The sequence below is a fragment of the Prionailurus bengalensis genome, chromosome E4, assembly GCF_016509475.1.
Source record: "Prionailurus bengalensis isolate Pbe53 chromosome E4, Fcat_Pben_1.1_paternal_pri, whole genome shotgun sequence".
NCBI classification, from domain to species: domain Eukaryota; kingdom Metazoa; phylum Chordata; class Mammalia; order Carnivora; family Felidae; genus Prionailurus; species Prionailurus bengalensis.
The window spans coordinates 42,582,583-42,599,713 of record NC_057360.1 but is presented as its reverse complement, the minus strand read 5'-3'; the positions used below and the strand labels follow the sequence as shown (position 1 = coordinate 42,599,713).

The 17,131-nt window shown below is 40.4% G+C and overlaps 1 protein-coding gene across 3 annotated transcripts in view; it reads right to left on the bottom strand.

Annotated features, from left to right (window-relative positions):
• Nucleotides 1-961: 961 nt before the first annotated feature.
• The window catches only part of MDM4 (MDM4 regulator of p53), a 43,207-nt gene continuing 27,037 nt past the window's right edge, over nucleotides 962-17,131 (bottom strand). Inside the window, exons 6-11 of one of the 3 annotated variants that reach the window (XM_043568690.1) lie at nucleotides 16,936-17,003; nucleotides 16,105-16,204; nucleotides 13,779-13,939; nucleotides 12,376-12,525; nucleotides 10,358-10,438; nucleotides 962-8,417 (exon numbers count right to left, since the gene is read on the bottom strand). In XM_043568690.1, the coding sequence (XP_043424625.1) occupies nucleotides 7,845-8,417; nucleotides 10,358-10,438; nucleotides 12,376-12,525; nucleotides 13,779-13,939; nucleotides 16,105-16,204; nucleotides 16,936-17,003 (1,133 nt within the window). In that variant the 3' untranslated portion in view covers nucleotides 962-7,844. Of the gene's footprint in view, nucleotides 8,418-10,357; nucleotides 10,439-12,375; nucleotides 12,526-13,778; nucleotides 13,940-16,104; nucleotides 16,205-16,935; nucleotides 17,004-17,131 lie in introns of those variants that run through there. The other 2 variants (XR_006295425.1, XR_006295426.1) reach the window with 2 other exon arrangements.

Genomic DNA, 17,131 nt, shown 5'->3' with positions numbered 1-17,131 from the left:
CAAAAGAACAGAACAGGAGGGCCACAGACCAGTGGTTTCAATGAAGCTACTGAAAATGAACGTAAAATGTTGTGCTTTTTTATAAGAATTTCCTAAGTTTCGTTAGCTTTTCAAGGAGGGCTAGAATCCCCCCAATCTAAAAACCTCAGCAAACGTTAGGCATGGAAGTGATAAATCAATGTGTACTTTGTGACAAACCCTCACTACCTCTTGAACTAGCCCCAATCCGAAACACAAAATAGAAGCCTGCACCTAGCATGTCTCCGTCAACTCAGTAGAGGCAAATCTGTCACCTCACCATTTGAAATCTCTCCAGTAGCAAAGACGGACAAGGCGATTTAGTCGTGGGCTCAGAAGAGTCAGGTACAGACTGATGCCTAGAAGGCAGGCTTGTCTCAAATCACCCTAGACATGCAGGTATGATACATTCTCTAATTCTCAAGGACTATAGTTGGGGAAATTCCACTTGACCTAACTAGCTCAAGGTTCAAAGCAACTCTGCAAAATCTTTTCAGTTTCAGAAAGAAACTGAAGGACTGGGGCGCCTGGGTGGCTCAGTCGGTTGGACGTCCGACTTCGGCTCAGGTCACGATCTCGCGGTATGTGAGTTCGAGCCCCACGTCGGGCTCTGTGCTGACAGCTCAGAGCCTGGAGCCTATTTCGGATTCTGTGTCTCCCTCTCTCTCTGACCTTCCCCCGTTCATGCTCTGTCTCAAAAATGAATAAATGTTAAAAAAAAATTTTTTTTTAAAAAGAAACTGAAGGACTGGGCACCTAAAAATGAAATACAATACTCTAATAGGTGAATGGTGGAAACTATCAAAGTCACTACTGATTAAGTACAGCAACTTCTATAGCAAATTCTATTCTCTCCGTCCCCAAATCAGACAGAAGACTGCATATAAAAACAAAAAGTGAGATTCTGTTATATACAAATTTCCCCAATAATGACACCACAACGGCAAAACGAAAAATATTTAATACACAAAAAGGCACAACAGAATCAACAGGGATTAAAAGCATTACATAGTGCAAAAACCAAAAAGATACAGAGCTATTTTATTGGCGCTTAAAAGGACTAGATGAGAACACATGAAGCTGTCTCCTTTCCCCATTTACTAAGCTGGCCACATTCAGTTACTTAAAGTTGCTTTTTTCCTTCCACGCGATGCAAGCACATTGGCTACACTCCTGTCGGTTATGCTACCTGATGAGATATGTTATTTGGAAAACTGCATGTTTTCGGTGTATTGGCAGTGCATTTTAGGCCACCTACTCAAGTGCACGTAGAAAATTTTCGTGGATCAAGACCATAGCGTGGCAGTTGTATCTACTATCCAAATTTACACACACTTCTCTCAGAACCTAGAGATGGCCTCTTTTCTAGTCAAGAGCTTCATAGCAAGGAAAGAATAGATGGGCTAGAGGCATGGGTATAAGGAAGCAACATAGGCTCTGCTAGGCAGGCATAGAGAGGAGCTTGTGCTCGGCTTCCAGAACATGAGGTATTCTGAATACATACCCCAGAGCTTGGTATAACAATTCTGAACATCTTATTTAAAGCAATTTACAGGTTAGGTTGCTCCCGCATCCTTTATCTCCATAACAAACTATGAGGTAGAAAAAGGGTAGTACAAGTATTCATTTTGCAGATGGGAAAAACCGAGGCTTAAGAAGGTCAAGACCAGGACCACAGAGGGTGGAATGATCTCACTCCTTATCTCTACCCAAAAGGCACGTAATAGTGCCTACAGACTAAGGACAGAGTCCTGTTCAAAGGCTGCTTACAACTTCTACCTTGCCAAGTGCTGAGGAGGCCAGAAACATTTCATTCCCCTTTTAAAACATTTTCTATTATTTTTAAAAGGAGGAAAGAAAAAAACCCCAAAAGGAGACATTTTGATTATTTTAAAAGGAAGTGAAAAAGCAAGGCAAACTGAAGGAGAAAAAAGTCCTGCAGGAAAGGGGAAGGCTGGCCTCAATCTCTTAGTGCGGAGACAACAGTGGCACTGACTGCCCTCCCTGTTCTCCCATCATGGACGCAAAGGAAGCCTAAACTACGAGTTGTTTTTTATTAGATAGTAGCTCTGATGTCACAGCTTCCCCTCCTGATTGCTAGAATCTGCCACCTAACTCTCCAACAGAAACACTCCCCCAGACTGACTGGAAAAGAGGAATCTTATCTAAAGATCACTGTAGTTACAACCACCCAGGGGTGATACAGAAGGCCTTTGGTATAAAAGCAGTATCCAGAAGCAGACCTCTTTGAACTCTGAGGAAAAAAGAGCAACAGTAAGGGAAGAAGGAAGAGGAAAGGTAGGACATCAAGGTAGCTGTTAAAAAAAAAAAAAAAAAAAAAGCCTTAAGATAAGACATTAGGTGTTCTGATAGGTGTCAGTGTTCTAGTGATTATGTCAACTTTCAAGAAAGCATTTGCCAAATGATAGCGACTGTTCTGACACAGGAATTACTCTATAGCACTTGACCCTTTTCAAGATCCCTGACCCATTCTACCCCAAGAAATGAGGACTCTCACTTGCTGTGCTATGTTCCCAGAAGGTATCAAATAAGGATCCTGGATAAAGGAAAACAATCTGCAGGACAAGCAACATCTTTGATTTCGGATAAGCTACCAAGAGATATCAGCTACTTCTCTCTGCAGATACACTTCTCTGTAACATTTTCAGTCATTCAAAAGGCTCTGATGGAGGTACAGTAAACCCGAGTGTTTTTGAAGGTTGTATTTTCTTTAACAAGGTCACACGCACCAGTAACGGCATTACTTGGGATTGCACGTTCATTCTATCAAAAGATCTCAAAATGCTTAGGATACAATCTCCCACAGGTGAGAAGAGATCTGGCGGCTCCTGTAAAGGACGAATGTAGCAATGGTGACCGAGGAAAGCTCTGTCCACGGAAAGGATGTCCCAAAGCAGTCTGGAAAAACTGTCCCCAAGTTAGGCCAGGGAGTCACTTGAACCACTACCTCAGTTCAGCTGCAGACCCTCAGTATCTCTCCTCATACGCTGAACTGCAACTCCATTAATCACCTTCCGGACAATTCCAGCAAAGTAACCTCAGCATACCCTACGGCAGTGCAAAATTCCAGACATTTGTAAACATTGCACATTTTGCTTTTGGCACAGGGGAGAGCTTACGGGTTTTTTCTCTTTGAAGTGCAGATCCTAAACACAGCTACTTCCTATTTTATAGCCATTTTCAGCAAAGGCATTAGCAGTCTTGATAGCGTATGTACATACATATATACACACCCATGAATGAAGAGAACCATCAAAGTAAATTCTTCTTTAGGGCTCTGATGAACAATTTAAGTAGATACTTGGCTAAATGGAAAACAACAGATTCACAGTATCTAAAGGCATATAGTTCAAAGTTCACATAACTCTCGGGGCGGGGGGGGGGGGGCTGCAAATAACTGGTTAACAAGTTTCCTCCTTTCTAAAGAGAACCAAGAGATAACACAATACTTCTGCAGAACCCAAGATCTAGCATTCACCAATTTCTCATTAATGACTTTTCAAAGGAGCCAAAGATTGCATTGAGTTGACATTAAAAAAAAAAAAAAGGTTACAAATGATCCTGACCACTAAAAATTGTCACAAATAAAACAATGTCCTACAAAGCATTATATACACCTAAATATACATAAATTATTATTAAAACAAAACTGCATATTTCAAATGCTTGGCAGTGATTCCATCTTATATTAGAAAAGTTCATGGCAGTTTGTAGGCTGGCTTGGCTAGACGCTGACCCATTGTTCAAGCCTAGGACCGAGAACCTATGATATTCCATAGATGGACTACGAAAAAATGGCAATATGCATTGGTCTTAAGATTTTTATCAAGTCTGATTTAAGTATTTAATACAAAAGCATAGCAAATATTGTAAGTACAGTGCAAGTACAGGGAGTTAATGAGACAGGAGACATTTTTAGCTGTAACCTAAAAATTCATTGTTTCTTAAGATTTGTCACTTTTGCTCTGAATTTTCTGTCCAGGGTAACCTGATCATAAATATTAATAATGGTAATTAAAATAAGAAGTTTGGTGCCGGGACGCTTGGCTGGGCTCAGTCAGTAGAGCATGCAACTTGGTCTCGGTCAGAAGTTGAAGCTCCACGTTGAGGATAGAGATTACTTAGAAAGACAGAAAGAAAAAGACAGAAAGACAGAAAGACATAGAGAGAGGGAGAGGGAGAGGGAGAGGGAGAGGGAGAAGGAGAGGGAGAGGGAGAGGGAGAGGGAGAGGGAGAGGGAGAGAGAGAGAGAGAGAGAGAGAGAGAAAGAAAGAAAGAAAGAAAGAAAGAAAGAAAGAAAGAAAGAAAGAAAGAAAGAAAGAAAGAAAGAAAGAAAGAAACAGAAATTTGGTGCTAATATGGTATGATTTCATTGATCACAAATCTATGGCATGATGCAGAAAAGTTAAACTCCACTGGCACCCACTTTAAGAGATCCCTCCTCACAATCAAGATTTCCACTCAAGCATCTGGGAGTGAAAAGGGAGAAAAGGAGATAAATCGGACGGGCTGCTAAAAAAAGAGCGGTAAACTGGCACTGTTTCCAGAACACCAGAGCACACTGTCCACCCTAAATACAACTAAAAGATAAATAGTAGTGTTTGGAAATTAGGAATTTACCTGGCAGAAGTAAAACTATGAAGACTTCACGTACAAACTATGTCTTGCTTTACCGGCAGTGAGTAAAACATACCTGTACCGCAGTAGCATGGAAAAAAAAAGAACAAAACCAAAAACAAATCAAGATGCAGGTAACGAACTGCTCTGATAGCGTGATGTGGCCCTTTGCAGGACTCTTCACCCATTCTACCCCAAGGAATGACAAGTCCTACTTGCTATCCTCCACTCCCAGGGGTGATTACACAGGATAGGGATCCGGGATGAAGGAAACAATCTGCAGGGGAAGCGGCATCCCGGATTTCAGATAAGCTACCAAGAAATACCAGCTGCCTCCTCCTGCAGATACCATCACTCGTTTCTCTGTAACAGCTGCAGTCAGTCGCACGGCTCTCGGCTCTCATCAGAGATCCAGGAAACCCGAGCCTAGGTTATTCTACCACTCACAGCTCAAACATACAGCTTGGGATGTTCTAAGCAAAGTATTTCGTGGTAACGGGGACAGTATAAAACCCAGGCGAGCAAGGGGGAGAAGGAAAGTTGAGCAGCAAAAGAGGATCCTGTGCTAGGCAAGGATGTACCAAAACTGGCATCGAATATCTACAAACACAAAATTTTCCAATTTTTTAATTTTCTAAAAAAACCTGCGACTTTTCGTAAGAGGAATCAGAGGGTACAAGTGCAGATCCCCAACTCTCCCTGTCCCTCCTTTAAGTTACCATTTGCAAAAGCGCCGAACCGGCAAAAATCAAACAAAACTGAGGGCTTTCAAACTATTATGAAGAGAGTAGTACTTGAGAGAAAATAGGGGAAAAAGTCATTTAAATTGCAGGAGTGGTGGAGCATTTACCATGGTTTAACAAAACACTAAACTCAAAGGACTCGTTCTACTTCTAGAAGGAAAACAAACCCTTGTCCCTGATGCCTAGAGAGAGCCAGGAACTTAACTTCCTTCCCCAAGAAGGAACAATACTGGAGACAATGGATCAGGCTCCTCTGCACCTTTATCTGTCCTCCCTGTGGGAGGACATCTGATTATATAAGAAAGCCTGACATTTATAGGGCCTTTTTCTTTGGGGAGAAAAGCGTTAAAAGTTATTACTCTCTCTAAAGTCCTAGTTTGGCTGCAAGTCACATTCTGCAGTATTTTAGGATGATGAGCTACCACAATTCGAGAAGCATCCCACTTTATATATTTAACAAGCAATGACAAGGGAGCGAGCATGGTTTAGAGATTTACTACAAGTCACCTAGATTCTAGTAATAGCTCCATCACTAGCTGTGACTTTTGACAGTCATTTAACCTTAAACTTAGCCTCAAGTGCAAAATAACAGGGGCTTGAGTATATGAGTGCATTCTAGTTTTAAAATTCTAGAACTTTTAACAAAACTCCCCCTCAGAAAACTAAATATGCTGCTAAAAATGATCTCGTTCATTCTACTTCTTGTAACTGGGAAAACCCTTCCTTCTAGGGCAGGGCTTCCCAAAGTGTGGTCTGTGGACCACTTGAATCAGCTTCCAGGAACACATGTTCAAATGGAAACTCCAGGGCAAAGTGGGGGGAGGGGGGGTTTGAGTTTGGCTTTTTTGTTTGTTTGTTTTTTTAAACTTGGGCTGTTTTAACAAGCAACCCAGGTAATTTTTTGGATCAGTAAATTTGCTAATTCTAGGGCCCTCGTCCCCAAAATCTCATATGCATACCCCTGGGCATACTTCAAGATTTTTCCATGGAGAAAGCAGGCAGGGATAGGTATAAAGACATCAGCTTAAAGGTCTTCAACTTCCATTTGTACTGTCCTAAGATTAATGTGCTCAGATAAGGCTTCTTCAGATCTACCATTTTTCTTAATATCCTTTTCACAACCGCCATAACTCCCTATTTCCAAAGGAAAGGCTGCCTCTCACCCATCTAGAATCTTACTATGGGGCATTGCCTCAGAATGTAAAAAACCTCTAGAGGCATCAAATAAAAGAACAACAAAAAACCTCCAGAGGATTCTCAGAAGATAATGAGGACAGAGTAAAGCAAAGGGAGCTTAGGTTAAAAATTCTATGCCTTACCTACCTTAGAACTGTAATTGAGACGGTTGTGCCAGAAATGTGTTACTGCATTTATTTTTAAAAATAAAGTCAAACATTTTCTGACTGAAAGTGAAATCTGATTTGGCTGATGAATTTTAAAATGAGAACAGCTTTGCTACTTTATATGACAGGACTTTTTCTATAACTTTAATCAACGAAACCTACAGCTCCAAGGCTTTGAGAAAAATATTTTTAAGGCACATATACAATGTATCGGATAGGGTACGCTTTCTAAGTATTTAAAGGTATTTTTAAAATTTAGATGTCACACTAAACATGTGCAAAAGGACAGCTAACCTAGAATGAGAGGCACGAAATGGAGGGGGAACTGCTTGGAAAGAGGAACAAGGGAAACATTCTAAGGAGACAGAAATGTTCCATTGCTTGTTTTAGGCTGGCTACTCAGAGGTCTACAACTCACCAGAAAGGAAACTTTGTCTGTTAATTATATACCTCATGGTGTAAAATGTGCAAAAGGTTACATATACTTTTTCAAAATCCTTTTAGGAGTATGTTAGCAAAAATGCTCCATACCATTGTTCTAGGCACACATGGAAGAAAGCGCTTGTTTATCAAGACTTTTCTTTTAGCTTATCTGAATCGTGCAGCCTGACTGCAACAATCTATATAGCATTACATACCTTGACTAATCAAATTTATTATTATTTCTTTTGTTAGCTTTAGTATTTTTCTAATAGCCACCTTGGATCCTAATGCCTAATAACATTCCCTAACAGAAAAAAAGAATGGGGAATACAATTAACTAAAGAAATAGTAAATCTTCAAATAATTTGGTAAGTGAGCGAATTAATGTATTTTTGTTAGTACTGCCAGTTGCTTTCTCCCAGATCCTCATCTTTGAGGAGAGAATGAAGTGGTTAACGTATCTTTTCATGTTAACAGCATCCCCCAAATTGGCAACCTAGTTCTAAAGAACGCATTCTCAAATTCCATATAAGTTTAGAAGCAAAAATGTTGGGGAACACAGATGTTTACCCAAATAAATAAACAGATGTAATGGGCTACACTGAGTAGAGATGCTCAATACTGACATTTTGAAACATGACCTAGCCCTGGTAATATTTCCTGCAACTCGCTGAGTTAGCTATGCTATAAAAACCTTAATAACCAACTGAATCTCTTTCTTGCAAATAGGGCATGAAGCACCAGCCTTCTTTAATCTTCTGGCACAGTGAAAACAAGTGACAAGATGGCCCGTCCTCCCATGAATAATGTTTCCATCTCGTGGTCTTTTCTCACACAGACGACACGGCTTCAAGAGATTCTGGCAATCTTCCATGCTTTCTGTATCTGTTCTCTGTTCAAAAAGGTTATCTGATTGTTCTCCCGTGCTTGATATGGTTTCTTGGCTTTCCGAACTGTGGGCCAAATCCAAGAATTCTACTGAGTTGCAGGGATCAAAAAGTTTAGGGTTTTCTTCCTTTGTATACACATCTTTAGGTCTAACAACTGGAGCTGATATGGTTCTTCGGCAATCAGGGACATCAATTCCTTCATTTTCCTTCTTTTCAGGTATGGCAGTGATATCAGACGTGGAGAGAGAATGGGTTAACTTAGAACAATCTGAATACCAATCCTTCCTCAAGGCCCAGCAACGGAAACAGTACCTCTTGCTTGGAGAGTTAAATTTCTTGCACTCAGTACACTGCCACTCATCCTACAAAGACAAGTGCAGCCAATTAACACTCACTCCGTGGCAAACATGAAGTTGAGGAAAAGGGAGGGTAGGCCCTGGCTCATCATCTCACTAAGCTGGTGAGAGTCCGGACATTCCCCATCGGTGGTCTAGCCTCGCATATGAGCAAATTCCACAGCCACGTGGAAGAAAGTCTTGACAAGTTTTACAATGATAGTGACACAACCGCCATTTTCAAGTCAAGATTTATATAGCTATCTTTAAGAAAGTTAAATTCATTATTTTGGCATTCTATCTCATCTGGATGGAATTTTGATTGCTGGCTTTTCCCTGCTGCCTTCTTTTTAGTTCATTTCTTTGTACAACTTAACTCTCTTACTGAGCAAGAAGCTAAAGAATGAAGCAAAGAGAACACTTTCATTCTTCCCCACTAATTAAGAAATATAAAATTTGGCAAAAAAAGGAAGCTAAAATTAAAATGAGATTTGAAAACTACTAAATTTACTCATGGTCTCTCACTAGCTAACTACACGCCTAAACCATACCCTCTGAAAAATGAACGTTCTTGTCCTTGGATGCCCCTAACTTTTTTCCTACTTCTCCATACCCAAATTAGTAGATACCAAATTAGGAGATACTGGAGCTCAATGAATTTTAAATGCCTTGCTTCATGCAAAGGTAGCTACCTGGAACAAGTCAAGGGTATTTAATGTGGCTAATTGCCTGGCTCTGACAGGATCAATGACTGGACACAGGCAGACTTGATTACTTTCAGAACAAAGGCCACACACTTCAAGTTTAGAAGTCGTAACTCAATATCATGGGCCAAGAGGCAGGGACGCGACCATCTGTTAAACTGGGTGGTCTTCAGGGAGCCTCACAACACTCTTGCCGGCTTAAGATCCTCACATCTCATCTGAAATGCTATCCAGATACTCAAAGGGGCTTCGTAAAGATTTGGAATTCATAACTGATGGTGTGTCACAGTCTAACTGGCATCATTTTTTCTTTTTTAGTAGTACATAAAATAATAGGGCTTATTCAATTCAATGGCATCTTTGATTTGATAAAATACAGTCTATTTGCTTAATAGATTTTCTGGGCCCAAGTAGCCAAAGAAGTCTGATGACGATGGAAACACTTCTCTCTGCTATTGGTATTATGGTCAAGAACCCTTAACGGACCAATATATTCTACTTTATTACTTAGCTATACACGGACAGATAATTTGCAGTCAATTACCATAATGGGCAACAGTGGCAAGCCAGGAGCTGGGGAGGATCAACCAAAGACAACATACCATTTTTCTATCCCCAAGCAGCAAACTGTAAACTCTCCTCCCCTGTCCTTCCCCCACCACCCTTCTTCCCACGGTGGGTTAGCCAAGGGAAGCACTAAAAGGAAAATGGGGAACCAGCATGAAAAGAGAAAAGGTATACATCTGAGTCTAAACCTGAGTTGTCATTTGGTGACAAATCCATACCTATTACCTTTCCAGCTTAATACTCCATTTTCATTTACTAGCCCTCCATTAACATAAACCTGTGTGGAAATTAAGCCATTTTCCATTTGTCGATTTCTAACAAAGCACTGAAAATATGATCTTTGTACTTGACAAAGAATTTTAGATAGCTTATAAGTCTACCTTTACGATTACAGAGGGGTGGCTAGTGGGGAAAGCAGTGCAGGACTATTCTGAACAACTCTGTGTGTCCACTGCATCAGGTCCAAAGAATTTTGTCAGCGGGGAGAAAGGCATACAGACAGGCACTTAAGTCGCCCTTTCTCCAAATTCCAATAAAAACCTGCCACAAAATATAAAGAAGCCAACATGTCTTAACGTCAAGGAAAGGGAGATAGAAATGGGGGAAATGGCCTTCTTCAACACAAGTGCAGTGCTGGAACGTACACACTGGGAGACGCGGGGGGTGCAAAACAGCTCTTTTACTAGATACCCCTACCTCAGAGGTAACTTCTACATCAGTATCGTCACTTATGGACTTGGAGTCCTCAAGGTCATCATTTTTTCCCACTTCAATCGCCTATGAGGGCAAAGACATCTCATTAGTGAGGTTCACCTAGTTTACAGGAGGTTATAACCTGAGAGCAAAAAAGACAGAAGAGCTTCAATTTAAAACTACACTCTGCCTCCATCACTAGCACTTAGAAAGAAAATAGCTTAAATGATTCTAGATGCACCCAGCCGGAACTTTAGTGGAAGAAATGATTAAAAAGTACCCAGAAAGGTCACCAAATAGAAGAGGGCGCCCAAATGTATGACTTTAATGAAAATAAACAATATCAGAGTAGAAAAGCTACAAATCATTAAATGTGATTTTTTTTTTTTCAACGTTTATTTATTTTTGGGACAGAGAGAGACAGAGCATGAACGGGGGAGGGGCAGAGAGAGAGGGAGACACAGAATCGGAAACAGGCTCCAGGCTCTGAGCCATCAGCCCAGAGCCCGACGCGGGGCTCGAACTCACGGACCGCGAGATCGTGACCTGGCTGAAGTCGGACGCTTAACCGACTGCGCCACCCAGGCGCCCCAAATGTGATTTTTTTATGTTGGGAATCTAGGTAGGCATTCAGAATTACACGAGAAAACGAAAGTGAAGAGTACTATATAAAATAAGGAACTGAGATGTCAAGAATGAAAACAAAGTATTTCAAAGTTTTACTTCTCATATTCAAAAGTAAACCTAGTTAAGTGATACTGTGGTTGCCCTGTAACAACATGCCCATGGACCAGGACACAGAAAGTCAAGAAATGTGGGAAGTGTCTTCTAAATTTTAAAATTTGGAATTTAAAATTCTAACAACACCCTACTTTGTGATCTGGTAAATGGAATAAAACCAATTATGATTCAATTAGGGACCTCAGTATAGCAACTTTCTCATGCAAGTTCAAGTATTCTAAGTCCCACCTCTCTCCATGGAAGTTTCTAAATGTCCCCTCTGTCTTCCTTCAAGCCACTTGTAGTCCCTTCTAATGCTGCCAACATACAACTAGGCTAGCAGGACCTAAGCATCTATCTGCCTACAACCACACCAGCATATCCTTCAGGAACCCAAATTACTATGAAAATCCCTTGAATTAAAAAAATGACCCTATTCAGGGTGTGTGTTTTGCTACATTTATTCAATGAATGTTTACTGAGAATCTTGTCAATGTTGGGACACTGGAGCTGGTGTCCAATTTCTTTTGAGACTTGAGCACATGCTTCATCTTGGTGTGCTCACGCCATGTGTATTTGGAGTTCTCTCTTCTTTCCCCTTATTTAAACTCTAAAATATGTAGGGAGAACTCATCTATTTCCATTTACATATAAATGGCTATGAAAGACACGGAGATGTCCAAGAAATAAGAATTTCTTTCCCTACAGGCTGCTGTGGCCATTTAGAACGTTGCCTTGTTAGCAAAGAAAGGTCTCCTAAAGAAACAACTCCACAGTGAGAGATCAGACAAGCAGGAAAGGGCAGCTTATTGCTTCTAAAGGAGGAGGAGTTTCACCCAAACAGTCCTATTCTGTTTTTAAGACAGCCTTGGTTAACTTAATGTGACTCTTAAAACTGGATACAGGAAAACATGAAAAAGTAATGAGTAAAAAGCTCAGCTGGTTAAGCATCCAACTCTTGATCTCGGCTGAGGTCATGGTCTCACGGTTCACGGGATAGAGCTCCACGTCAGGCTCTATGCTGACAGTATGGAGCCTGCTTAGAGTTCTTTCTCTCTCTTTCTCTTTCTCTCTCCGTCTCTCTGTCTCTCTGTCTCTCTGTCTCTCTCTCTCTCTCTCTCTCTCTCTCTCTCTCCCCCCACCTCGCACCCTCTCTCTCAAAATAAACAAACTTTAAAAAGAAATTAAAGGGGGGGAATTATGTGAGTCATCTGTTGTACAAAAGGGTTGGGATACCAGACCTGAACAGATTATGCTAGGTACACGTAGATACAAACAAGGCGAAATGTTTCCAAACATACCTTTTTGTCTCTTACTTTCCCTACTTCTTCACTTGTTTGTTCAGTATCTGCGGCTTCAACTTTGATTCCCACACCAAATTGCTCTGATACAGACTCATTCAAAAACCACAAATCATCTGTGGTGTCTGAAACAATGGCAGTACCTATATCCTAGTAGAAAAAAAGGTTTATAGTCAGACACTTATCAGTGATGCTGAACCAATAAAAATGAACCCAAAACTCAATGTCCTTACACATCTCCAAAGAACACCTTGCCTCTTTCTTCGACGGACATCTATTCATTCCACAGACATCTACTTCGCATCTACTATGTATAAACTCACGAGTGGATATAAAGGAGTCTGGCAAAGAATTCTCTACTTTAACAGTAACTCAAGTATAACACTTGAGAAATGGTACTAAAGAGCTTAAAGGCTAAAGACTCATAGCTGCTCAACTAAATAGAATCCATTCCCTCAACTCCTTTCCAAAGGTGGTATTCTGAGAACCTAGAAGACATTCTATTAACTGTGGTACATCATTTCCTTGACAGTCAATAATGTTTACTAAAATATGAGAAATACTGACAGTAACTCAAATCTTCTTTCTGAATTCCCAAACAACTTTAAATATAACTTTCTTTCCACATTCAACTATGGATATTTTATGACATGCTTTTCTCCAATATTCCTAAAAGAAAACTTATTATTTTGCCACTATAATATACCCATTCATTTACTGAGCAAATGCTCACGAAACGCCTTTTACGTGTCAGGTACTGTTCTAAGTACCAGGTAACAGAATAGAGTGGTAAATGATGCAAAAGCCCTGGACTTACATTTCAGTAGGGGTAAACAGACAAGAGATACATAAAACGAAACAGAGTAACAGTTTTACAAAGCGAGAAGTGCAATGGAGAATATAAAATAAGATAAAGGAAGAGAATAATTATGGCTCGCGTTAGGGTATGACACCGGAAGTAATAAAAGGGGTTAGATTTTGGATATGTTTTGGGTAAAGAGCTGACAACGTGAATGCGGCATATGACAGAGAAAGAAATCAAGGATAGCCCTTTGGATTTGGCTAGAATTACTGGATAGAAGGTAGACTTGTGAAAAAAGAAAGGCTGGATAGGAATGTTTGGGGAAAAAGAAAAATTAAAAGAAAAATCTGGTTTGAACATGTTAAATGTCAGATCATCTAAGTGAAGGTGGTGAGTAGGCAGCTGAATATAGAAGGTGGGCATTTAAGAGAAGAGGTCAGGGCTGCAGATACAGATTTGAGCATCAGGCGCACACAGATGGTGCTTAAAGTCGTGGCACTGAATGAGAATTCTTACAGAATGCAATGTGTGGTCAAGAGCAACCAAGGATGTTACTCTTTCAAAAGAAAACAAAAAGTTCCTCTTCAAATGTGACATTTACCTGATTTGTCTGTAAATCAGTTGAGCCATTACTTCTAGGTGTATAGTTGTTCCTCAGGTTTCCTAAAAACCACCAAGGCAGTCCGGCTATATCCCACTCCTCAAACCCAAGGTCCAGCTTAGAGGTCTCACCTTGGGTTAAGTTTTTTATGAAGTCTTCACCTACAGCGGTCAAACGAAAAGAATGGTAACTATGTACACAACACTAAGAATCAAAACTCGGTTTGTAACACTTACAATCTCTTTCTAAGACAGATAAAAAGACATGTCTACACCCAGTACAAAAGTGGCAGAGCCAAACCTCCTATTTAGGCTTCATTCATTGGTAAGTAATGACACCAGAAGTAGATGGATCATTTATCAAGAAATCTAAACTCTGAAAGCATCCAAACAACAGTGCTCTTAGAGGATTTCAAAATGGTCATTATTCGCATGTTAAACATTCTTACCACAGCGATAACTAAAGAATGACTCGCTGTAGCACATGATGCCTGATAATGGCTCCATCCATTGAACTGCAAATGGTGGTGGCATGGTGGTCCGACTTGAGACAGAACCAAGGCAGCCCAGACCGGAATGCGCATTCACAAGGTTGACAAGGCAGTCTCACTGCTACCACATATTCAGGAAATGTTTCTCACTAACTCACGTTTTGACAGGTAACAACCATCATAAAATGCTGAACTCAAGGTTATCCAAGTAAGTATGTCCTTTCTAGATCAATGGGCTCTCCTGGAATTATCTAAAATCAAGAAATATTACAAATCCAAAACATAAGAAGGCCCCACATATTCCAAGTAAGAGATGTTGCTTTGTACATCCAAATGGCATTCAAGGTGGTTACTAACGTAAGTCTGTTGCTACCACAAGAACTTCTTTTCTTTCTTTCCCATCATCCAATCTTTTTTTGCTGTGCTTTCCTCTTTTCCTACTTTCTCACTCTCCTCTACTCCTCCCAATGCACCAGGCACGCCAATGGCAGCCACAAGTGTTTAAATGTCCTGAGGTACACGTGCTTGGCAACTTTTGTAATAAATAGATCTCTGTCAGAACAGAAGGTTACCTATCTACTTACAAATTATAATGATCCCTGCCCATTAAGTTCAGGAGAAAGTTCAACTTTTTACTTATTCATTACTAGAATTATCAAAATCCAAATTCCTGAGATGGCACCATATTAAAATTATTCTCATCTATTCAAGCTCTATAACTTCTTGTAAAGAGAACAGAAATATACTTTCCACATATAAAAAGTCTGTCCTTTCTATCTACTTTCCTGAAGATACTAAGCTATTTATTCTCAAAGTTTACATCACAAACAACATATAATCTCTTGAATTGGCTATTCTTATATTTCAAATAGCTTTCTGAGTAGCAAATAAGCAAGGACCTGCAGTTATAGAAAAAAATACACATTTAATACCATTCAGAACAGAATAAGCTCCAAGGTAAACAGGCAGCCCAAAATTCAGTTGCATGATAAACTGTTTCAATTTTAAACAAGAAAACAATTTCAGCAGCATCACTCTCTGGAGGTTGCTGGAGGTCTAACCTGCCACTGCTCCAAGTGTGAGCCAGGTGCCTAAGACTAGAAACTATCGGACCATGAAACACCTCTGAGTAATTTATGACAGTATACACCTTTGTAGAAAAAATGTTAGGACATATTTTATAAAGCAGGGCACGGGGGAAACTTCCAAAATATCGACTAACTCGTTTAACTTGACCATAGCATATCCAGTATGGATGGCAAAGAGCTGAGGACTACCATCCGAGGGCAAAGGAACTACTAGACTTCCGATGCCTCATTCTCGGCTCTAACATACTAAGTACATATCTTTGCAAACTTCAAAACTCTATGAAAATTAGCCTCTGCCTCAAGCAGACAAATAAAAGTAAAAATTGTAACCAGACTGAACATATACAGGTGTGACAGGATTTAAAAGGCCAAGGCAGCTGACTCGCCAGGCAGCCAACTGATAAATGTGTAGCTATCTTCTATTAGCACACTAGCCAAAGGAAGGGACTGGCTCCAGCCCAGAAATCACGGGTTGCTAAAGGAGCACTACCATCCTCTTCCAAGTTAATAATGGTCACTGGGGGAAAGAAAACGTTTTCAGAAAAGAATGAGACACAGAAGTATGACATATGCCCCTCCTACTTCATATGCAAAGAAAGTACGTTATATTTTGAGTTGCTTATATAATGGTCCCAATTACAGCCAGTGCTTAATATGAATAAATGCCATTTCTAGAAGTCATCAACAAAAGAAAAAAAAATGAAAAAGAGAAAAAAATAAGTGTATATAGCCTTAACCCAAAACTTACCTTCTCTAGAATTTCTGCATTTATGTTGTGAGGTAGGCAGTGTAGGTATATTGCCTTCTTCCATTCTTTTCCTAGAACTGGAACTTTCTTCTGAACTTTGCTGGAAAAAAGGGAAAGAGGTGTATTAGTGCAGTAAAAATGACTGAGACCAGGGGATGTAGCAGTTCCACTCTGGCTCACCAGTTAGTGTGCGGCACAATGGGTTACGCACAAGAAAGAGATCTCTGGAGTTCACAACAGTCATCAAATAAAGGCAACGCCTCTCCTCAACCCACTGTGAGCACAACTAGGAGAACCCCAAAACTGGGGGAAAAAAAAATCTCTGCACAAAAGGTCCAAACCGACTGTTAAAAACAGGCTATCGCTATAAAGCCTCTAGACTATAAAATTAGGCATCGTTCAGAAAACATGTGAAACCCTCAGCATATACCAAGATGATCATAACATTCTCCCAGGTCTGGGGAAGCTTTAAGAACGGCCTGACATGAATTTAACTGCCGCAAGCCTGTTAAAATCGAATAAAGCAGTTTTCTCAAACACCTATGTACATACACCATCACACATACAGGCACACACAAAAACCCCAAAGAAAATCCAACTGGAGGAACTGAAGATCAGAAGTGCTACATCCCAAAGAAAGATGCAGAGACTGGAACTCTGTTATAGGCAGAACAGAGAAGGTTCACTCTGTCCCTGGTCTGTGAACTCCCAAGAACCTTTCTTATTAAATTCTTACCACATTCGGGGAAAGGTCTTGGGAGCCCAAGATCCACAGGTACAGAGAAGGGGCCACTCTGTACAACAAAAGAAGTCACCGTGTGGTGATTTTACCTTCAGTTGGTCTTGACTTGGAATATCCATACTGTGATCCTGTGCGAGAGCGAGAGTCTGAGCAGCATCTGGATAGCAAGTAAAACAAAAGGAAAACCTTCCCTGGTAATAACCATTCTTTCCACATAAAAAGGACCTCAGCAAACAACCCTGGAGCCAGGTTTAGTCCCTAACGATGTACTTCTCCATGTTGGCT